Here is a 24,469-nt window from a genome sequence, read left to right on the forward strand (position 1 = left end):
GAGAATTAGTTCACAGTTTTTTAATCAAACTCCCAAGATTAATTTCCATTTATGATGGTCCCTTTGAGGTACATTGTAAGGCCAACTATCTGATTGTACTAGGTAAGCATTCAATAGTGTTATAATAGCAGAGTAGAAGCTGATAGAGGACTGGAGAATAGTGTTGTGAAGGAAGGTGAATCAGCCATAAGACTATAAGATACAGGAGCAGAATTAAGCCATTCGGCTCATCGAGTCTTCCCTGCTATTCCATCATGGTGATTTATTATCCCTTTCAACACATTCTCCTGCCTTCTCCCCGTAACCTTTGACACCCCTATTTATCAAGAACCTTTCTACCCACGCTTTAAATAACTTGGCCTCCACAGCTATCTATGGCAATGAATTAGCCAGATTCACCACCTTCTGGCTAAAGAAATTCCTCTTCCTCCTCTGAGGAATCATTTCAGCCTTCTATTCTGAGGCTGTGCCCTCTGATCCTAGACTCCCTCGTTATAGGAAGCATCCTCTCCACATTTGCTCTATCTGGGCCTTTCAGTATTTAGTAGGGTTCAATAAAATCCCCCTCATTCTTCTAAATTCCAGTGAGTACGGGCCCAGAGCTATCAAATGTTCCTTGTATGCTAATCCTTCTTAGAAAATAGTCTATACCTTTGTTCTTTCTAGCAGAGTGCACAACGATACACTTCAGCACATTATATTCTGTCTGCCTCTTCTTTGACCATTCTCCAAATGCATGATGGAATGGTGGAGCAGACTCAATGGACCAAATGGCCTAATTCGGCTCCTGTGTAAAGATGCATAAGAATTATCTAGACTGATGTTACTCTATCCTTGTTCACACCCCACTTATGTCTCATTAGCTGATCAGAATCTCTTTGCTGGGATATTCCATCCAAACCACTTCACACATTTTCATATTTCCTTACCGTCAAGGTATCAAGCAACTGAAGTATGCTGGCATTTGCAGAAATGTTGCTGTGACAAAAACTAGAAACTGTCCACATAAATTTGGGGAGCTAAGCTTTAAACAATGCTGGTACCAGATTTATTGGTTCATTAATATTCAGTTCAGTTCAGACTGTCTGTTATTCCAGACCCACCGGATACACTTGACTTCTGCCTGCCCTTCAAAATCCCCAGGCAAGGTGTTCAGGTCAAACCGAATTACACTCAGCGGCTATTTTATTAGGGGCACATGTGCACATCGTTAATGCAAATATCTAATCAGCTAATCATGTGGCAGCAATTCAATGCATAAAAGCATGCATTCATGGTCAAGAGGTTCAGTTGTTCAGATCAAACATCAGAATGGGGAAGAAATGTGATCTAAATGATTTTGACAATGGAATGGTTGTTCGTGCCAGATAGGATGGTTTGAGGATCTCAGAAACTGCTGATCTCCTGGAATTTCCCCACACACAACAATCTCTAGAGTTTGCGGAGAATGATGTGAAAAACAAAAGACATCCAGGGAGCGGCAGTTCTGTGGGGGGTGGGGGAATGCCTTGTTAATGAGAGAGGTCAGAGGTCAGTTTCAAGCTGACAGGAAGGTGACAGTAACTCAAAATACCACATGTTCCATAAGTGGTGTGCAGAAGAGCATCTCTGAGTACAACAGATCAAACCTTAAAGTGGAGGGTCTTCAGCAGCAAGAGACCACAAACCACTCAGTGGCCACTTTATTCGGTGTCTGAGGGAGCTAATAAAGTGGTACTTGTAGACACTAACTATTGGTCTTCCCACTGATGCTGCCTCCTCCTCTGAACAAATGTAGAAATGAAAGTTATACTTCTAAACAACTTCATTCATCAAACTCAGATCTTCCACTTTTGAGAGTAAAGGGAATTATGATCTGTGAAAGAACCTGTTTCGGGAGCTGCAATTTCAATGGTAATTAGATGGTTGCAGACTATTGATTAAAATTGAAGATATTGAGTAGTTTGTGATGACATACAGAATTTCCTCAAATTCCAAATGAAATAGAGCTGCTGCCATGCCTTTTTGTGATCGCATCTATGTGTTGGGCCCAGGATAAATCCTCCAAGTTATTGATGCCCAGGAATCTGAAGCTGTTCCGCCTTTTCCACTGCTGATCCTTCAGTGAGGACTGGTGTGTGTTCTCATGACTTCCTCATCAGGAAATTCACAATCAATTCCTTGATCTTGCTGACACTGAGGATGGCTGTTGTTGCAACAACCCTCAACCAGCCAATCTATCTCACTCCTGTACACCTGAGATTCTGCCATCATTGCGTCATCAGCAAATTTGTAGATGGTGTTTGAGCTGTACCTAGCCAGACAGTCGTGAGTGTAGAAAGAGTAGAACAGTTATATCACAATCAGAATTAGGTTTAATATCACTGGCATACGTTGTGAAATTTGTTAACCTAGTGGCAGCAGTACAATATAATACATGATAATATAGAAAAAAAATAAGTTAATTACAGTAAATCTGGATGTGTATATATTGTGTATATTAAATAAATAAATTAAAGATAGTGCAAAAACAAATGATATAAAATGAGATAGCATTCATGGGTTCAATGTCCATTTAGGAATCGGATGGCAGAGGGGAAGAACTGTTCCAGAATCACTGACTCTGTGCCTTCAGATAGTACCCAAGGTGGAAATGACTTAACAACTTTCTGTAGCTTCTTTCAATCCTGTGCAATAGACCTCCACCCCCCATACCATGCAGTGATGCAGCCTGTCAGAATGCACTCCACAGTACCCCTTTTGGGTGACAAACCAATCTCTTCAACTTATAGTGAAATATAGCTGCTGTTTTGCCTTCTTTATAGCTGTATCGATATGTTGGGACCAGGTTAAATCCACAGAGATCTTGACACCCAGGAACTTGAAACTGCTCACTGTCCACTCCTCTGATCCCTCTGTGAGGATTGGTTCATGTTTGCTCACCTTACCCTTCCTGAAGTCCACAATCAGCCCTTCAGTTTTGCTGATGCTGAGAGCAACATCAATCAACTAGTTGGCAAATCTCGCTCCTGTACACCCTCTCGTCTCCATTAGATTCTACCAACAATGGTATCGGCAAATTTATAGATGGCATTTGAGCTAAGCCTAGCCACACAGTCATGGGTATAGAGAGAGTAGAACAGTGAGCTAAGCACACATCCCGGAGGTGCACCAACGTTGATTGTTAGCGAGGGGATATTGCTAATCTGCACAGATTGTGGTCTTCCAGTTAGGAAGTCAAGGATCCAATTGCAGAGGGAGGTTCAGAGGCCCAGGTTTTGTCGCTTTTCAGTCAGATCTGTGGGAATGATGGTGTTAAACACTGAGCTATAGTTGAGGAACAGCATCCTGACATAGGTGCTTGTTTTGTCCAGGTGATCTACGGCCAGTTGAAGAATCATTGAAATTGCGTCTGCCGTGGACCCATTGTGGCGACAGGCAAATTGCAGTGGATCCAGGTCCTTGCTGAGGCAGGAATTGATTCTAGCCACGACCAACCTCTCAAAGCATTTCATCACTGTCGATGTGAGTGTTACCGGGCGATAGTCAGTAAGGCAGCTCTTAGGCACTATTCTTCTTGGGCACTGGTATAACTGTTGCCCTTTTGAAACAGGAACTTCCAACCCTGGCGGTAAGAGGTTGAAAAAGTCCTTGAATACCCCCACCAGTTGGTGCAAGCTTTCAGAGCTTTATCAAGTACTGCATTAGAGCCTGCCACCTTTTGAGAGTTCACCCTCCTGAAAGATATAAAAGATTCCGTGGCATAATTTTTAAAAAGATTTATGCAGGGGTTGCTTCTTTATTCTTCTGCCAACTTCACAAAAAATAGTTAATTTGGTCATCTTTTCCCGTGTCCTTCATGTGTTTGATTGTCACACTTTTCTACACCACAGCAGTATGCTGGTATAGTTAATTGGATGTACTGTGCATGTAGATCAAAGTTAGAATTGCATGATGTATGCTGGATCCAAGTAAGGCATTTCTGACATGTTCCCCAAAGTCCTTCGTATTACACTCTCATGAGTGCCTAACAGGTTCCCGTTTATGTCATTCAGAAATTTATCTAAATTATATAGCAACAAGACTGATTCCAGAGAGCACAGCTGCCTATTGTTTTGCTCAGGTTTCTAATAAAGGAGACTATCCAACTCATTGAATCTGTGCCAGTTCTCAGCCCAACCTCCACTTATTTCCCTGCAGCTTATACACTTACACATTGCTCATTGACACCTTCCAGATGTCTGTTCACCCAAATACAGGAGGGGTGTGTTCTTACAGAAATCCAAGTAAACAGCAAGTTCTTTGGGATGTGAGCAGAATCCAGACCACTCTAAGGAAACCCATGTTAGCTTAATAAGTATATGCAAACCCTACTCAGCTGAAGGAAACCCAGATGGAGGAGTTGTACAAAAGTAGCCCTTGAACAGAAAATTCTACAAAAGTAGTGGATATGGCCCAGTCCATCATAGCTAAAGCCCTCCCCACCATTGAGCACATCTACACAGAGCGCTGTTGCAGGGAAGTAGCATCTATCATCAGGAATCACAACCACTCAGGTCATGATCTCTTCTCACGACTGCCATCAGGAAGAAGGTACAGGAGCCTCAGGATTCACTCAACCAGGTTCAGGAGCAATTATTACCCTACAAGCATTAAGCTTTTGAACCAGAGGGGATTTCTTTGCTTGCCCCATCACTGAACTGTTCCCACAAACTATGAACTCATTTTCAAGGACTCTTCATCTCATGTTCTTGGTATTTACTGCTTATTGGTTTATTTATTGTCTTCTTTCATTTGTATTTGCCCAGTTTATTGTCTTTTGCACATTGGCTATCCTCCCTGTTGGTGGGGTCTTTCATGTGGTTACTGGATTTATTAAGTATGCCCACAAGAAAATGAATCTCAGGGTTGTATATGGTGAAATATATGTACTTTGATAATGAATTCACTCTGAACAAAGCCTGATGAACAGGCTATTCAGGAGTATTGTCTCTATCCCTTCCTGTGTTGGGTGAACTTGGCAGTGAAACGAGAGGATGCAATTAGTGAGAGCATACTGCAGAAAGAAACCAGCGTGTTTCACAAAAATCTACACTATATATAGAAAGGGGTGGAAGTTGCCTCCTAATGTTTGATCTTGTTTGTGTTCAAATGGGTGGATTTCCTCTTGCCATCTGAGCCATGAGATGCTCTTAATTTTATGCCATTAGTATTTTAAAAATTGGACAAAAATTGCATTTTGTTTACATGTTTTGTCATCTTTGTACCTGGCATTAAATCTTGGTCCCTATTGCCATGCTGACAAATGTTGAACAATAGAAGGACAGAAACTGTTGGTTTTTTTCTACTTCCTTCTCTTCAATGCTGAAAAGGCAAGGTTGACAGGAATCTAGTGAAAAAGATTCAACATTATAAAATGTTTGAAAGGCATGAACAGGGAGTTACCCACATAAATGGGTAAGAGAAAAAGTTGAACCTATTGAGCTGAGAACATGGAACTCACTACCACAGGGAGTAATCACAAGGAAGAGCAGAATACATTGAAGGTGAAGCTGGATAAGCAGCAACTGGCAATTATATCACACTTTGAGAGATTTTATACTTTTGTAAAATACCAGAGCACAGAAACAGGCCCTTCAACCTATCTAGTCCATGCCAAGCTATTATTCTACCCAGTCCCATAAATCTGCACCCAGATCACAGCTCTCCATACCACTCCCATTCATGCATTTATCCAAATTTTTCTTAAATGTTGAAATCAACCCCGCATCCATCACTTCCACTGGCAGCTCATTCACATTCTCACTACTCTTTGAGGTGACGATGTTCCCCTTAGATTTTTCACCTTTCACACTTAACCTGTAACCTCCTGTTCCAGTTTCACCCAATTTCAGTGGAAAAAGCAACACACACAAAATGCTGGAGGAACTCAGCAGGTCAGGCAGCCTCTACGGAAGTGAATAAGCAGTTGATATTTAAGGGTGAGGCCCTTCTTCAGGACCTGGAAAGGAAGGAGGACTATATCCATCTGGGTAGCCTCCAATTTAATTGCATGGACATTGGTTTCTCCTTCCGCTAATTTCACCCTAACCCCACTTCCCTCTTCTTCTATTCCCCACTATGTGCAAAAGGTTTTCCCTCATATTCCCCTTAAACTTTTCACCTTTTACCCTTAACCCATGACCTCTAGTTGTAGTCCAATCCAACCTCAATGGAAAAAGCCTCTTGCATTTACTCTGTCTATACCCCTTATAATTTTGTATACTCTTTCAAATCTCCCCTCATTCTCTTACATAGAATAAAGTCCCATCCTATTCAATCTATCCCTATTACCCAGGTCCTCACATCCCGACATCTTTGTAAATTTTCTCTGTACTCTTTTAATCTTTTTGATATATTTCCTGTAGGTAGGTGACCAGACTGAACACAATACTCCAATTTAGGCCTCCAATACAGCTTCAACCTGGTAAAAAGAAGAACATTTGGCCCTGACTCACGTAAGCAAATACTAGAGTCAATAACCAACACCTTGACCAAGAAGGTAGGTTTCGTGGAAGATGACAGGGAACAAATTCCCAAATTTCAGAGCTGAAATGATGGCAGACTGTAGTGAAAATGGACAGGAGATCAGAATTGGAGGAGTACAGGTTATTGGAGAATGTAGGACTGAAAAAGGCTATGGAGTTGGAGACAAAGTAAAAGATAAAGATTAGTTCTATTTATCACATGTACATCGAAACCTATAGTGAAATGTGACGTTTTGCTTCAACAACCAACACAGTCTGAGGACGTGCTGGGGCAACCCACAAGTGTTCCCACACTTCTGGCATCAACATAGTTTGCCCAAAACATACTAACCCTAATATGTGTGTCTTTTGAACGCAGGACAAAACCCATGTGGTCATAGGGAGAATGTACAAACACCTTACAGACACCAACTGTGATTACTGGTACTGTGAAGCATAACACCCACAGAGGAATTTTAGAATGATGAAAATTAAGTTTTTGGTTGGAAGGCTGCAACGAGTGATGCACCACAAGAATATCTGCTGGTTCCTCTCCAGTTTATGTGGCCTATTTCTCCTCCTATGTCTTACAGTCTTCTAACTTTGGTGATGGCACAAAGGAAGTTGGGAAAGTGAATTGTGAGACAAAAGGATATTGATAGATTCGGTGAGTCGGCAAAGATTCCGCAAATGAGGCATTAAGTATGAAAGTGTGAAGTCATTCTTTTTGGCAGGACAGGCAACTCATCAACAACCTAAATAGTGAGAGATGGCAATGATCTGAGGTGTAGATCTGGGAGTCAGTGGGCAGCATTTGCAAGGGACTAGTATGTAAGCACAGCAAGTATTAAGAACATAGAAAAGTACAGGCCTCTCAGCCCAAGATGTTGTGCTAACCTTTTTTCCTACTCTTAAGAGCAACAAAACCCTGCCCTCCCACATAGCCTTCCATTCTTCTTTCATTTTGAAGGGTATAAAATCATGAGAGACATATATGGGGTGAATCAAATCAGTCTTTTCACCAGAGTTGGTGAGTCAGGAAGGCCACAGACCATACAGTATAGGAGCAGAATTAAGACATTCGGCCCATCAAGTCTGCTCTGCAATTCCATCATGGCTGATTTAATATCCCTCTCTACCACATTCTCCTGCCTCTCCCCGTAATCTTTCATGCCCTCACTAATCAAGAACCTATCAACCCCTACTCTAAATATGCCCAATGATTTGGCCTACACAGCCATCTGTGGCAATGAATTCCACAGGTTCACCACCTCATGGCTATAGAAGTTCCTCCTCATCTCTGTTCTAAAGGGATTCCCCCTATTCTGAGGCTATGCCCTCTGCTCCTAGACTCCCCACTATAGAAAACAACTTCACCTCAGCTACTCTATCTAGGCCTTTCAATATTCAATAGGTTTCAATGAACTCCTGCTAGTACAGGCCCAGAGCCATCAAATGCTCCTCATACATTAACCCCTTTGTTCCCAGAATCATTCTTGTGAAAGAAATAGCAGGCATAGGTCTAAAGTGAGCAGGAAAATATTTAATAATTTCTTGCTGGGTAGCCCCATTACACAGAGGGCAGTGTCCATGTGGTATCAGTCTCCAGTAGCAGCTACAACAACAGCTTTTAGAAGACAATTGGACAGGTACTTGGATTGGAAAGATTCAGATGGTTTTGGACCAAATGTTGTCAAATGGGAATAGCTAGGTTGGGCATTTTGTTCTGTATAGAACAGATGGGCTGAATGGCCTGTTTCATTCCGTATAACTCTTTGATTCTATGAGAAAGTTAAGAAAAATTTATCTTTTTTGTGAGAGCAATTGAATACAAATATAGTACTGTATAGTTGTGCTTCTGTCGTGTAGAGCATTGGTGAGGTGGCATTTCAGAAAGGACACAACTTAAAGCAGATTTTCACCTCTGTTATCCACAAAGCTTCAATAAGCAGAAACAGTCCCCTTGGCCCAGCTCATCCATGCCAACCAAGATTCAAAGTGGCATCACTGGTAAATAGGGTTGTAAAGAGAGCTTTTGGCATGTTGGCCTTTATAAATCAGAGCACTGGGTACAGGAATTAGGATCTTATGTTGAAGTTAGACAAGATGTCGGTGAGGCCAAAGTTGGAGTATTGTGTGCAGTTTTGGTCATTTACAGGAACAATATCAATAAGTTTGAAAGAATGCAGAGAAAAATTACAAGAATGATGCCAGGAATTGAGCGTCTGAGTTAGAGCAAACAGACAATAGTCCAGGGCTTTATCCCCTAGAGTGCAGGATAGATGTGGGTTCAATCGCAACATTTCACACAAGTTTGGATAAGTGCATCGATGAGAGAGGTATGGAGGACTATGGTCCAGGTGCAGGTAGATGGGTCTAGGCTGGCACACACTAGATGGGATGAAAGGCCTGTTCCCATTCTGTAGTTTTCCATGACTCCATGCCCATCTAAACCAGACCCATTTGGCCCAGATCCCTCTCAACTTTTCACATCCATGTACTTGAGTGAGAGATGAGTGACAGAAATGCACAAGGTCCTTGGGGGCTTTGACAAGAATGATGTGGAGAGAATATTTTGCTTGCAGAGAACATTGAACTAGGAATCACAGTACAAGAACAAGGAGTCAGCCATTCAAAGCAGATGAGGTTATTTTCTTTACCTTTTCGAATCGGTGTAACTCTCTTCCTGCAAATGACAGAGAAACAGAATCTTTGACTATCTTTAAAGTCAAAGTCAATAGATTTTTGACTTTCATGTGGTGGAGGATTACTGGGAGTTGACTGGAATGAGGCGATAGTCATCATACGGTATGGAAACGTGTCCATCAGCCCAACTCATCCGTGTGACTGTGTTGCCCAGCCAGCTTGTTCCATCTGCCCACGTTTGGCCTGTTGCCCTCTAAACCTCTCCTATTCATGTACTTAGAGATGGCTTTTAAACCTTACAATTATGCCCACCTCACCACTATTTCTGACAGATCATTCCAAAGACATGCCACCCTGTACATGAGGAAGCTGACCCTGGTGCCCCTTTTAAATCTCTCCGCACTGATTGAAAACCCATACCTTCTTGTTTTAGCACCCCGCCCCCCAGGAAATCTGATTGTGCTTTCACACTCTCTATGCTCCTCATGATCTTATATGTCTCTCTTTCAAAGTCAAGGTGAATTTATTGTCAAAGTACATATATGTTGTCATATACTCTAGAGATTCCTTTTCTTGCAAGCATTAACAGGAAAATAAAGAAAAACAATAGGATTTATGAAAAAGGACTGACAAATAACCAATGTGCAAAAAGACAACTTGTGCAAGTAGAAAATAAATGATACTGAGTTGTAAAGTCCTTGAAAGTGAGTCTGTTGGTTGTGGAATCAGTTCTGTGTTGAGGTGAGTGAAGTTATCCACACTGGTTTTCAGGAGCCTGATGGTTGAAGGGTAGTATCTGTTGCTGAGCCTGGTGGTGGGGGACCCAAAGCTCCTGCAACTCCTTCCCGATGGAAGTAGCAAGAAGAGAGCACAGCCGGGACGGTGGTGGTCCTTGATGATGGATGTTGTTTTCTTGTGACAGCGCTCTTTGTAAATGTGCTTAATGGTGGGTAGGGCTTTGACTGTAAGAGACAGGTTACCCTTCCATCTCCTACATTCCAGATAATAAAGTTGTAATCTATGCAGCCTCTCCTTGTAACTCCCAAATCCAGGCAACATCCTGTCAAATCTTTTCTGCGCTCTTTCTAATTTAATAACATCTTTTCTGTAACAGGACAACCAACGCATCACCAACATCAACCTAGTCCCTATCAACGATAAATATACAGAAAGGTGATGGAAAAAAGGGGCAGTAACATGGTAAAGGATTCCACCCATCCTGCTCACGGATGTAATCTCACTCCCATCAGGGAGAAGGCTACTTAGCATCTCCACCTACTAACCTACACCCCCAACCATTTCCTGTCGGAGTCACCATATTGACAAGCACTCCTGTGCCTAGTGTCACTTTATGGACATGCAATCAATTGGTGTATATACCTATCTTGTGTGTTTATATTTATTGTGCTTTTATTATTATTGTGTTATTTATTGTGTTTTTTATGATTCATCGGATCCAGAGAACAATTATTTTGTTCCCGTTTACACTTGTGTAATGGAAATGACATTAAACAATGTTGAATGTTGAAAATTGCAGACAATTCGCCAAGTGAGGCCTCACCAGCACGGTATGTTATAATGAGATTAGCCCCGATCTTAATGAATGACAGACCAGTCTCCAGGTTTGAAGCGGTTTAATTGTAGCTCCTATATTTTGTATTAATATTAATTATATGCGGGAGAAGGGGGGCCAGTTACGTTGAGAGACAAGAAAAGACAATTTGTCTGCCTGCTCGGACTGGCTGACCGACAGAAGTTATTCACGTTTTGACGTGAAAGTGTTCTCTGACAGCTTTCTGCTCCGGGTCCAAGGGGCACATGAATCACTGCGAGACTTGGCACCCGTCCGGGGCGAGTCATTAAACCCGGCGTGGAGACGTGTAGCCGTGCGATCGGATCGTGCCCAAGGGGGCGTGATGAAATGTGCCGATGTGTGGAGATAATCTGCAGTGAGATGATCTCTCGCTCCGTAGGCGGCTCCCACCGCGTTCACTCGGCTCCCACACACACCGCAGGTCAGGAGATTTCTCGTCTCCGATCTCGGGACGAGCCTGCCTTTCCCCTCACTCCCTTCAGACCCCGGCAGATTTAAGAGGGTGGACGGAGACTAGGATGTAACTGCAGGATGGTGTTGTCTGTTGCTGTCTGGGCATTGCTTTATTTTACCCCGGCGGGAGCTGAGGTAATGCCAGTGTTTCTTCCATACTTTTAGAGATTAGTTTCATCTGCAAACTTTCCATAATTTAAAATGTAAACAAAATATTAACAATGCATGTAGCAGTCTTTATCATTACTATTGCTTCGGTTCTAATTCGGATGCTTTGAACGGTTTTGAATCTTTAAAGTTGGATCTGAAGTTAGCTTGAAACAGCGATTCTGTTCGTGTATTCTGTCAGCCTCTGCGCCTCCCTGATTAATACGTGTTGTACTGTTTTCTATATAACAGGAGATCGGATCAACCCATCAAACCAAGGACAACCATCTATCAGGTAGTCGTTTCCAAATGGGTTCATTTTAAACGTTATAGGGCAATTCTGGTACCCATGTGTAAACAGACCTGTATTTAAATGATACTTTCTACAACATCTCCAAAAAATTTCAACCTGGGGAAGAAAATCCCACAGCATAAAAGTACTTGCATTTTGGATTTTGAACTCATAGAATGTTTCCTAGTAAAACTCACTTGGAGACAGGGTTGTACGTTTATTTTATTGTCTGTTTTTAATCTAAAACGATTCATGAATTACTGAAGGTGGACTGAATATCTAGGTAATTAAGTTTTCAGTTTCAAAGTGCAAGTTGGTTGAATTAAACAAACCAGGTTGGGATGATACGCGTTCATTATTCACTCCAACACAACGTGTTGCCACACTTCTTGCAAGCTCGGAGCAGGAAGCTGGACTTGTGTGGGTGTGTTTACTGGCTGAGACCTGCGCTTCCAAGTGTGAGATTAAATGACAGAGTGGTTTAAATTGGTTATAATTCTGGATGCAATTTAGCAGAAAGTGCAGCTGATTTTAGGAGCTGAATAGTTCTCTGTTCTTCCCAAGTCACACACACACACACACACACGAGTTCCCAAGAGTTCGGCTACACTAACTGCTGGAGAGAATTTTCACATCAGGAAATGATCACATATGCTAAATCTTCAGAGCCTGTCAGAGGGGCTAAACGACAGACACAATACGGCGCATTGCAAGTCAGGAATCTACGCGACACACAGACACTGGTTGTAACTGCGGGAGGTACTGTATGTCCAGAGGGAGGATATCATCTATTGCATTTATGAATATACAGATAGGGAGCTGGAGTAGGACAATCACCTTCTCGAACCTCATCACCTCTCCATCAGGTAGCATTCAGATCACAACTGGACTGACTTTAATCTCAACTCTGTATATCCACCTACACCCTCAGGGTGGAGGAACAACACCTTATATTCCGTCTGGATAACCTCTAACCTGGTGGCATGAATATCAATTCCTCCTTCCGGTAAACAATTCTACCCCCCCCCCCCTTCCTCTAGTCCTACTCTGATCTTTTACCTCTTCTCACCTGCCTGTTACTTCTCCCTGGGCCCCCTCCTCCTTCCCGTTCTCCTATGGCCCGCTCTCCTCTCCTATCAGATTCCTTCTTCTCCAGCCCTTGACTTTCCCCACCCACCTGGCTTCACCTATCACCTTGTAGCTGGCCTCTAACCCCTCCCCTCACTTTTTTATTCTGGCATCTTCCCCCTTCCTTTTCAGTCCTGAAGAAGGGTCTCAGCCCTAAAAGTCAACTATATATTCATTTCCATGGATGCTGCCTGACCTGCTGAGTTCCTCCAGCATTTTGTGTGTGTTACTCGAGTAGTCTTTCACTCTCCTGCTTATTAAGTAGCAACCTAGCTGTGCCTTAAACTGATGTACCGCACATTGCGGCATGCTTACTGCAGAGCTGAACTCTGCTGTGTGCTGTACCAGAAGAAGAAGACGTAGATGATAGCAGACAGAAGGTAAAATGCAATGAAAGAGCTTTGTTAAATGCTAATGAACTAGAAAGAATTATGAAGTTTAATGACAGAGCAAGAAACTGATGAGTTAGAGATTGAGAAGTTCATTCTGTGAAACAGCACGCAAGATTCTGGAGGAACTCAGTGGGTCAGGCAGCATCTGTGGAGGGAGATAGACAGTCAATGTTTCAGGTTGAAGCCCTTTGTCTTATTTTTTTTTATTATTTAGAGATACAGCATGGAATAGGCCCTCTAGTCCTTCGAGCTGCACCACCCAGAAACCTCCCAACAAACCCAATTTAATCCTAACCCGATCATGGGACAATTTACAATGATCAATTAACCTACCCGATACGGTCTTTGGACTATGGTAAGAAACCGTGGCACCTGGAGAAAACCAATGCATTCCATGGGGAGGACGTATAGAGACTCCTTACAGAAGATGTTGGAATTGAACTCTGAACTCCAACGCGCCAAGATGTAAATGTGTCACACTAACTGCTACGCTACCATGGTGCCCAATCTGCGCCCAATCTCAACCCAAACCATTGCCCATCCATTTCCCCCCATAGATTCAGCCTGACCGGCTGAGTTCCTCCAGCATCCGCGTCTTGCACCAGATCCCAGCAGTTGCAGAATCTTGTGTCCACATTTTGTGAAACTCAGATGTTTGGACTCTTGACTCTAAAATTGAAAGCTGGACTGACCTTCATCAATTCAAACTTAACCTAAGACTTAAATTTCGTAGATGCAGCCTGGCCAGGAGCCCATTTATGGAACATCATGATCACACTGACACCTGGTAATGGCCTTTACTACTTGGGTTAAACTCCTTAACCCACACCTTCCACTCTCCCTCTCCACCCCAATGGGGAAATGTCCCTGCCTGATCATGGAATGGTTGAAACTGGGGTTCGTAGGGGTTGGGGAGGTTAACTTGGGCAAGAAGGGGCTTTCTATTATCTTATCTCCTTATCTGAGAAAGGATGTGCTGGCATTGGAGTGGGTCCGAAGGAGATTCATGAGAATGATCCCAGGAACGAAAAGGTTAACATATAAGGAACGTTTGGTGGTTCCGGGCCTGTACTCACTGGAGTTTAGAAGACTGAGGTGGGGGTTGGGATCTCATTGAACACTATTGAATATTGAAAGGCCTAGACAGAATGGATGTGGAGAGGATGTTTTCTACAGTGGATGAGTCCAGGACTAGAGGAGGATTTTCTTTAGTGAGAAGGTAGTGAACCTTGGCTGAGGAACCCAAGTCATTTGCTGCATTTATAGTGGAGGCTGATAGGTTCTTCATTAGTAAGGGTGTCAAAGGAGACAGGGAGACTTGATGGTCTGAATGATCTAATTCTGCTCCTTTGTCTTATGGTCTTCCCCAATGCAAATCGGGAAATGAAAATCCTGCAAATGCCATTTTCCTGAGGAATATTCCCTGTCCACTCAGGTTAACACTCAGCCACGGATACCATGGCTAGTTTGCGATAGTGAAGGAATGTAATCCAGAAAAATGCAAGCTGGTTCTTTTTGGAAGGGCTAATAAGGCTAGAATATACAGGGTGAATGGTAGAACCTGGGGGAGTAGTGTGGAGCAGAGGGACATGGTGCACGTGTCCAAGGATCCTTAAGGACAACAGCACAGATAAGCAGGGTTTCCACTCAAATGCCTTTCTTCCCACAGGTGCTGCTTGACCCACATGCCGAGCTCCTGGTTTGTTTATCGCTCCAGTGACACAGGTTCAAGCCACACCACTGGTGCTCAGTACAAAGACATTAGACATTTTCTCAATGACTGAGTAAGCTTCCTTCCACATCTCAAAAATGTCCTTGTTGATGGTGAGCTAGCTCCTGTAAATTGCCCCTTGTGTAGGTAGATAACCAGGGAGTTGGAAGGACCACCTTCTTCTTAAGCCTATCACCCCTACTAGGGCATAGGCCGCCAACAGCACCTCATCAATGTCCTCTGTCCTGGGTCAATAGAAGGTGGATCGACCAGTGGCTTCACCACACAACTTCATACCTCTTCTAGGCAATGGTCCTTCCTCTCCCAGGGATGAGGTCTTTGGAGCCTTTGTTGCTGTTTCTATAGCACTGGATTTTTTGGGATGGGGTTGCTAGCCGAACGCCCAACTCTCCTCTTTTCACAGTCAGGCTTGGAGCAGAATTATCCATGGTGGAGTTGACTTGGATGGGTGAGGGATTTTTCTGTGTATGTGTGAGAGATTAGGTTTCTGTGCAATAAACAATGGGTTGGCTTGATGGACTGAATGGCTTCTTTCCATGTCAAATGGAAACACAATGTGCATTGGCCACATATTTTAGTATATTCAGAATCAGAATCAGGTTTATTATCACTGACATATTGTAAAATTTATTGTTTTGTGGCAGCAGTACAGTGCAACACATAAGATAAATTATGATTTACAATAGGAAATATAAAAAAGAGAGTAAGAACGGTGAGGTAATGTTCATGGGTTCACGGACCGTTCAGAAATCTGATGGCAGAGGGGAAGAGGCTGTTCCTGAAACATTGAGAGTGTGTTTTGTGGCTCCTGTACCTCCTAACAGTGGTAGTAATAAGAGAGGGCATGTCCTGGATGGTGAGGGTATAGCATGATGAATGCCACCTTCATGAGGCATTGATTTTTGATGATGTTCTCAGTAGTGGGGAGGCTCGTGCCCATGATGGAGCTGGTACCCTTGAGTGGCAGGCATGGGAGCACTGAGGACATGCATATTCAAATACAGAGAACATTCCCCTTATCAACCATAGTTGGCTTTATTTTTTTTTTGTTTAAAGGTGTAGCATTTTGTGGCAGGGTAGATTTTGCCAAGAAAAAATTACAAAGGTATTTCAATTCTTTGCATGATGATATTTTGCTGAGAATCTTTCTGACTCCTTACCCCAGTTTTACAGAGAGAGATGCTGCAGCAACAGCTGGAATTTTAAGTCAATGTTTGGACTATGTCTATAAGGCCATAAGACATAGGAGCAGAATTAGGCCATTCGACCCATCGTGTCTGCACTGCCAATCCAATATGGCAGATTTATTATTTGTCTCAACCCCATTCTTCTGCCTTCTCCTCGTAATCTTTGATACCCTGACAAATCATGAACCTGTTGATTTCTGCTTGAAATATATTCAAAGACTTGACCGCCAAAGTCTCCTGTGGCAATGAATTCCACATATTCACTACCCTCTGGCTAAACAAATTCTTTCTCATCTCTGTTCTGTTCTATTCTGAGACTGTGCCCTCTGGTCTTAGACTGTCCCAGTATAGGAAACATCCTTTCCACATTCACTCTGTCTAGGCCTTTCAATATTAGAAAAGTTTCAATGAGATCCCCCCTCATTCTCCTAACCATCAGTGAGTACAGGCCCAGAGCTATCAGATGTTCACTTCTCATACATTAATCCTTTCAAGTGACTGATGTTCCTAAAAAAATGATCAGCCTGTTTGCTCACCATCTCTGGAGAGAAGACAATATTTATTGATGAGTTGAAAACATTAGGTATTCTGCTCGTGTTGGTACAGGTGACTCATCTTGCATGTGCGTCCATAAACTGGACAGTGGCTACCTGTTTAGTTTTCTAATTCTTTATTCATTTCAGGGGTGTGGGCCTCACAGGCTGAGTCAGTATTTAATTGCCTGCCCCTAGTTGCCCTTGTGAAGGCGGTGGTGAACTGACCTTGAGATGTGGTTATAGGAAGTTTCAAGGTCACCACAGTGGTGCTACAGGTAGTGTCGATGCCTTACAGCAGCAGCGACAGAGATGAAGGATCTACTGCAACAACACACACAAAACGCTGCAGGAACTCGGCAATGTGTTGTGTCTCTGAAATATCTACTCTCCATTTCCCTTCACAGAATACTGCAGAAACTCAATAGGTCAGGCAGCAGCTAGGGAAAAAAGTAAACAGTCGATGTTTCAGGCTGAAGCCTTTTCAGGCTGGAAATGAAGGGGAAAGGAGTCAGCTTAAGAAGGTGGGGGGGGGAGGCCGAAGCACAGGGTGGTAGGTGATAAGTGAAAGTGGCAGAGGGGACCGGATGAAGTAAAGAGCTGGGAAGTTGATTGGTGGAAGAGATAAAGAGCTGGAGAAGGGGGAAGCTAATAGGAAAACACAAAAGACCATGAAAGAAAGAGAAGTGGGAAGAGCACCACAAGGAGCTGGGAAAGAAGGTGTGAGAGGGAAACAGGAATGGGGAATGCTGAAGGAGAGGAGGGGGGCAATTACCAGAAGTTTGAGAAATGGATGGTCATGCCATCAGATTGGAGTCTACCCAGGTGGAACGTGAGGTATTAATCCTCCACCCTGAGTGTGGCCTCATTGTGGTGGTAGAGGAGGCCATGAACTGACATGTCGGAATGGGAATGGGAAGTGGAATTGAAATGGGTGTCCACCAGGAAATCCCGCTTTTTGTGACAGATGGAGCAAAGGTGCTTGATGAAACCGTCTCCCAATCTATGTCGGGTCTCACTGATGTGCAGGAGGCCACACCAGGAGCACCGGATACAGTATATGACCCCAACAGGTGTCACCTCACCTGAAAGGACTGTTTGGGGCCCTGAATGGTAGTGAGGGAGGAAGTGTAGTGGCTGGTGCACATTTGTTCCACTTGCAAGGATAAGAACCAGGAGGGAAACCAGTGGGGAGAGACGAATGGCATCCCTGTTGAAAACAGAAAGTCGGGGGGGGGAGTGGGAGGGAAAGATGCGCTTGGTGTTGGGATCCTGTTGGAGATGGCGGAAGTTACAGAGATTTATGTGCTGGACGCGGAGGTTGGTGGGGTGGTAGGTGAGGACAAGAGGAACCCTATCCTTGGTGGGGTGACAGGAGGACAGGGTGAGGACAGGTGCACAAAATGGAAGAAATGTGATTGAGGGCATTGTAGAAGGTGGAGGAAAGGAAACCCCTTTCTTTGAAGAAGGAGGACATCTTAGTTGATCTGGAATAAAAAGCGTCATCCTGAGAGCAGATGTGGTGGAGACAGGGAGGAACTGAGAGAAGGGGATAGCATTTGTACAAGTGACAAGGTGGGAAGAGGTATAGTCCAGGTAACTGTGAGAGTCAGTGGGTTTATAAAAGATATCAGTAGATAGACTATCTCCAGAGATAGAGACAGAAAGGTCGAGAAAGGGGCGAGAAGTGTCGGAAATGGACTAGGTAAATTTGAGGGTGGAGTATCTTCCTGAAGCACTGAGGGTGCCACATTAGTGTAGCGGTTAGTGTGACACTATTGCAGCTTGGGGCGCTGGAATTCAGAGTTCAATCCCAGTGTCCTCTGTAAGGAGTTTGTATGTTCTTCCTGTGGAATGTATGGGTTTTCTCCACGTGCTGTGGTTTCCTCCCACATTCCAAAGACCTTACCGGTTAGTAGATTAATTGGTAAATTGTCCTGCGATTAGATTGGGGTTAAATCAGGGGTTCTCAGGGGTTGCTGTGCAGTGCGGCTCAAAGAGGTCGAAGGGCCTGTTCCGCACTGTACCTCTGAATAAATAAGCAGCATTTCCCTAGGCTGTTCTAGGATCGCTGGATTTTAACCCACCTTTCAATAACAAAGTTAAGCTATTATTTATGTATATGTAATCTTATGTACTTTTATATATTATTGTGTTCTTTATGCTTATTGTGTTTTTCGTGCTGCATCAGATCCAGAGTAACAATTGTTTTGTTCTCCTTTACACTTGTGTACTGGAAATGACATGAAACAATTCTGACATTCTTGACATATCTTCAGATTTCTGAAGTCACTGTATTAGTACACCTTCAATGCTAATCAATTTTTTTCTGAATAATTGAATTTTATGTGAAAACATTCTTTAACCAGAAAAGTGCGTTTGGACAGGTACATGGATAGGAAACGTTTTGACCAGGGGTTCCCAACATTTTTATGCTGTGGATCAATATCATTAAGCAAGGGCACTGTGGACCTCAGGTTGGGAACCAGAGGCTTAGAGGGATATGAGTCAAAGGCAGGCAAATAGGACTAGCTTAATGGTCAACTTGCGTGGCATGGACAAGATGTGCTGAAGTGCCTGTTTCCACCCAATATTTCTCTATGACTCTGTAACCGAAGTGATTATTTTACTCAATATGAAAGTGAAAGCAGAGTAGCTGTCTGGAATGCCGGTGGTGAGGGCAACCTCTGACAGAGGTATCCAGGTTGCACTCGGAAGTTGGGATCTCTGGGGACCTCCGGATCATGGCAGAGGGTCAGCCATGTCAGCACACACTGACCTGATGATCGGCAGATGACCCCATATCTCAGTATTTGTGGTTGTTACCATGGGGAGCATTCTAAGTGGGTGCATCACCCTCTGGTATGGAGGGGCTGCTGCACAGGATCAGAAAAAACTGCAGAAAGCTGTAAACTCCGCCAGCTTCATCGTGGGCACTGGCCTCCCCAACATTGAGGTAATCTTCTAAAGGCAATGCCTCAAAAAAACGGCATCCATCATTAAGGATCCCCATCACCCAGGACATGCCCTCTTCTCATGGCAATGAAATCACCCAGGACATGCCCTCTTCTCATGGCAATGAAATCACCCAGGACATGCCCTCCTCTCATGGCAATGAAATCACCCAGGACATGCCCTCCTCTCATGGCAATGAAATCACCCAGGACATGCCCTCCTCTCATGGCAATGAAATCACCCAGGACATGCCCTCTTCTCATGGCAATGAAGAGAGTGAAGGTACTCACACTCAATGTTTCAAGAACAGCTTCTTCCCCTCCGTCAACAGATTTTTGAATGGACAATGAACCCATCAACACTACCTTAGTAATTTTTCTCTCTTTTCACACTACTTAGTTAATTTTCTAAAACATGTTTCTTATTTAATTTATGGTTTTGTTATTATAATGTATTGCAATGTACAGTTGCCACAAAACAACGTCACGACGTGTATCAGTGATATTAAACCTGATTCTGACCTTTTCCTCTCATTGACCCTCATTATATCCCCAAACACTTCAGCTAACTTAATCAAACACTTTACCTTCCCACAAAAACCCTTTGCTGACTGTCCTCAGTTAGGCCATTGATGTCCACCTTTGCCGACAAAGGCAAGTGTCCATCTGTCGTCTTGAGCACCTTGCCGACCTGCTTCCTTCAGAAAGCTGAAGGTGTAACCTCCAGGATGCCCCTGTTTCTCTGTTCCACCTTTCAAAATGCATTACCTCTCTCTTCACCAAACTCATAGCATCATGTAGCATAGAAACACAAAACTTCCCCATCTTTGTAAGAAGACCATAAAACAGGAGCAGAATTAGGCAATTTGGCCCATCATGTCTACTCCACAATTCCTGCCTGGCTGATTTATTATCCCTCTCAATCCCATTCTCCTGTCTTCTCCCCCTAATCTTTCACGCCCTCACTAATCATGAACCTATCAACCTCCACTTTATACATACCCAATGACTTGGCCTCCATAGCCATCCATGGCAATGAATTCCACTGATTTATCACTCTGGCTAAATAAGTTTCCCTTCATCCCTTTTCTAAATGGACTTCCCTAGTCTGAGGCTGTGCCCTCTGGTCCTAGGCTCCCCCACCACCATGGGAGTAAAGTGTTGACTCTCTATCTTACCTATGCCTTCCATAATCTGGTATACTTTAATCAGGTCACCTCTCAGCCCCCCTCGCTCCGGGGAAACAAGCCTAGCCTATCCACTCTCTCCCACTGACTATATTTTCAGGAAGTAATGGGCCACAGGCACAGAAGAGGAGCTGGCGCCTGGGGTAGATCAACCATAATCATATTGAATCCTTGGGCAAGATATGTATCAATTTTAATGCATGTTCTTATGTATTTTATTGAATTTAATTTACAGTACCCTGACAATGTGGTACAGTAATCCAATGTCAATGTAAATTCTATCTTAAAAGCATTCTATAGCTGTAACCCTGATATTAGAGCAATGTGGTGCTTCTTGAAAATGGTCTATATCTCATTTCCACATTGCCATTGTCTGTGCATGTGTTAAGAAAAAGGAGGAAAAATAATTTATTTTGTGTATTTCTTTACATCTTTACATAAAAACTGTGAGAGCAAATTTGATTCTGTGTCTCAGATTCTTGATTTAGTGAATTCTGTAAGGACGAATTTCTGTAAGTCAAACAGCCAGAGCATAGAGATTGCTTGTAGGCTGCTTGATGTGATTTGACATTTCTCTAATTCAGTAATCTGATACCTCGTACAGGATGTGTCTGGAGTTGAAAGTGGTATCTTTTAAATCCCCATTTTTCATTAAATTTAAACACTACATGTTCAGGAAAAAAAAATATTTTGTACAGATATTCTATGTGCGATTTGGAGAAACCAGCACTATAGGAGGTGTGTGTTAGTGTGTCAGAGGTGTAGGGGGAGTGTGTGGGTGTATCAGAGGTGTAGGTGGTGTGTGTTGGTGTGTCAGAGGTGTAGGTGTTGTGTGTTGGTGTGTCAGAGGTGTAGTGGTGTGTGTTGCTGTATCAGAGTTGTAGGTGGTGTGTGTTGGTGTGTCAGAGGCGTAGGTGATGTGTGTTGGTGTGTCAGAGGTGTAGGTGTTGTGTGTTGGTGTATCAGAGGTGTAGGTGGTGTGTGTTGGTGTGTCAGAGGTGCAGGTGGTGTATGTTGGTGTATCAGAGATATAGGTGGTGTGTCAGAGGCGTAGGTGGTGTGTGTTGGTGTATCAGAGGTGTAGTGGTGTGTGTTGGTGTGTCAGAGGTGTAGGTGGTGTGTGTTGGTGTGTTAGAGTTGTAGGTGGTGTGTGTTGGTGTATCAGAGGTGTAGGTGTTGTGTGTTGATGTATCAGAGGCGTAGGTGTTGTGTGTTGGTGTATCAGAGGTGTAGGTGGTGTGTGTTGGTGTGTCAGAGGTGTAGGTGGTGTGTGTTGGTGTATCAGAGGTGTAGGTGTTGTGTGTTGATGTATCAGAGGCGTAGGTGTTGTGTGTTGGTGTATCAGAGGTATGGGATGTGTGTTGGTGTGTCAGAGGTGTAGGTGGTGTGTGTTGGTGTATCAGAGGTGTAGGTGGTGTGTCAGAGGCGTAGGTGGTGTGTGTTGGTGTATCAGAGGTGTAGGTGGTGTGTGTTGGTGTGTCAGAGGTGTAGGTGGTGTGTGTTGGTGTATCAGAGGTGTAGGTGTTGTGTGTTGGTGTGTCAGAGGTGTAGGTGGTGTGTGTTGGTGTATCAGAGGTGTAGGTGTTGTGTGTTGATGTATCAGAGGCGTAGGTGTTGTGTGTTGGTGTATCAGAGGTATGGGATGTGTGTTGGTGTGTCAGAGGTGTAGGTGGTGTGTGTTGGTGTATCAGAGGTGTAGGTGGTGTGTGTTGGTGTATCAGAGGTGTAGTGGTGTGTGTTGATGTATCAGAGTTGTAGGTGGTGGGTGTTGGTGTGTCAGAGTTGTAGGTGGTGTGTGTTGGTGTGTCAGAGTTGTAGGTGGTGTGTGTTGGTGTATCAGAGTTGTAGGTGGTGGGTGTTGGTGTGTCAGAGTTGTAGGTGGTGTGTGTTGATGTATCAGAGGTGTAGGTGTTGTGTGTTGGTGTATCAGAGGTATGGGATGTGTGTTGGTGTGTCAGAGGTGTAGGTGGTGTGTGTTGGTGTATCAGAGGTGTAGTGGTGTGCGTTGATGTATCAGAGTTGTAGGTGGTGTGTGTTGGTGTGTCAGAGTTGTAGGTGGTGTGTGTTGGTGTGTCAGAGTTGTAGGTGGTGTGTGTTGGTGTATCAGAGTTGTAGGTGGTGTGTGTTGGTGTGTCAGAGGTGTAGGTGTTGTGTGTTGGTGTGTCAGAGGTGTAGGTGGTGTGTGTTGGTGTATCAGAGGTGCAGGTGGTGTGTGTTGGTGTGTCAGAGGTGTAGGTGTTGTGTGTTGGTGTGTCAGAGGTGTAGGTGGTGTGTGTTGGTGTATCAGAGGTGCAGGTGGTGTGTGTTGGTGTGTCAGAGGCATAGGTGGTGTATGTTGGTGTATCAGAGATATAGGTGGTGTATCAGAGATATAGGTGGTGTATCAGAGATATAGGTGGTGTGTGTTGGTGTATCAGAGGTGTAGGTGGTGTGTGTTGATGTATCAGAGTTGTAGGTGGTGTGTGTTGGTGTGTCAGAGTTGTAGGTGGTGTGTGTTGGTGTATCAGAGTTGTAGGTGGTGGGTGTTGGTGTGTCAGAGGTGTAGGTGGTGTGTGTTGGTGTATCAGAGGCGTAGGTGTTGTGTGTTGATGTATCAGAGGCGTAGGTGTTGTGTGTTGGTGTATCAGAGGTATGGGATGTGTGTTGGTGTGTCAGAGGTGTAGGTGGTGTGTGTTGGTGTATCAGAGGTGTAGGTGGTGTGTGTTGGTGTGTCAGATTTGTAGGTGGTGTGTGTTGGTGTGTCAGAGGTGTAGGTGGTGTGTGTTGGTGTATCAGAGTTGTAGGTGGTGTGTGTTGGTGTATCAGAGTTGTAGGTGGTGTGTGTTGGTGTGTCAGAGGTGTAGGTGGTGTGTGTTGGTGTGTCAGAGGTGTAGGTGGTGTGTGTTGGTGTGTCAGAGGTATGGGATGTGTGTTGGTGTGTCAGAGCTGTAGGTGCTGTGGCCTTTTGTGCTTGTCTCTTGTATTTTGGCCACTCGCTGAGGCTGGGATAAAGCTGTGTCTGACTCCTACTGTTACTCCCATCTCCGCTCTCTGCCACAGTATCACAGGTAGGCAGAAGATAGAAAAGTCTGGACTTCCCACCAGTCTCAAGGGCAATTTTTATTTCACTGTTAAACAATCCCTTAGAATGAAAGTATGAACTCCTGACCTCTCGATCTACCTCATTATGCCCCTTATTTTCTGCCGGCACTGCATTCTCTCTTTGACTGTAACACTTGATTGGTTATTCTGTTATTGTTTTCCTGTGTACTAACTCTGATGTGATGAAATGATGTGTAGGGATGACACACAAAACAAGATTGTCACTCTACCTCGGTACATGTGACAATAATGAATACACTTAACAAATAAAGGCCACTCGTAGAGGAGGGACAACAGCTTACTCTTTGTCTTTTTGCATTGCTCCCACAGTTTCTCACCAGTGTTCAGCCAGTGTCACAAAGCTGGGCCACTACACCGGGGCAGCAACGTTCACTGTGACGGGCGAGGAGTGTCTGCAGTGGACAGATTTCCCAGACTACATCGAGCAGTATCCCAACAAGGGCCTGGGCAACCACAACTTGTGCCGCAGCCCCGATGGCGTGGGGATGCCGTGGTGTTTCTACAGAAGGAAGAGTGGTTCAATCAGCTGGGCGGAGTGCGACTGTAATCACGGTGAGGGGCTCTGCTTCCCGTTCACTCGTTGTGGACAACTATGTCAGTTCAGCTGCACAGCGCCGAGCAATGGCATCCTCAGAGA

General features: G+C 44.0%; 1 protein-coding gene across 6 annotated transcripts in view; it reads left to right on the forward strand.

The window, feature by feature from the left end:
• Positions 1-79: 79 nt before the first annotated feature.
• si:ch211-51a6.2 (neurotrypsin) overlaps positions 80-24,469 on the forward strand; it is a 70,863-nt gene continuing 46,473 nt past the window's right edge. Inside the window, exons 1-4 of one of the 6 annotated variants that reach the window (XM_063070359.1) lie at positions 80-3,504; positions 10,592-10,699; positions 11,578-11,623; positions 24,142-24,384. In XM_063070359.1, the coding sequence (XP_062926429.1) occupies positions 24,318-24,384 (67 nt within the window). In that variant the 5' untranslated portion in view covers positions 80-3,504; positions 10,592-10,699; positions 11,578-11,623; positions 24,142-24,317. Of the gene's footprint in view, positions 3,505-10,012; positions 10,700-10,748; positions 11,314-11,577; positions 11,624-13,802; positions 13,925-24,141; positions 24,385-24,469 lie in introns of those variants that run through there. The other 5 variants (XM_063070358.1, XM_063070360.1, XM_063070354.1 and 2 more) reach the window with 5 other exon arrangements.

The sequence above is a fragment of the Mobula hypostoma genome, chromosome 18 (genome assembly GCF_963921235.1).
Source record: "Mobula hypostoma chromosome 18, sMobHyp1.1, whole genome shotgun sequence".
NCBI lineage: Eukaryota > Metazoa > Chordata > Chondrichthyes > Myliobatiformes > Myliobatidae > Mobula > Mobula hypostoma.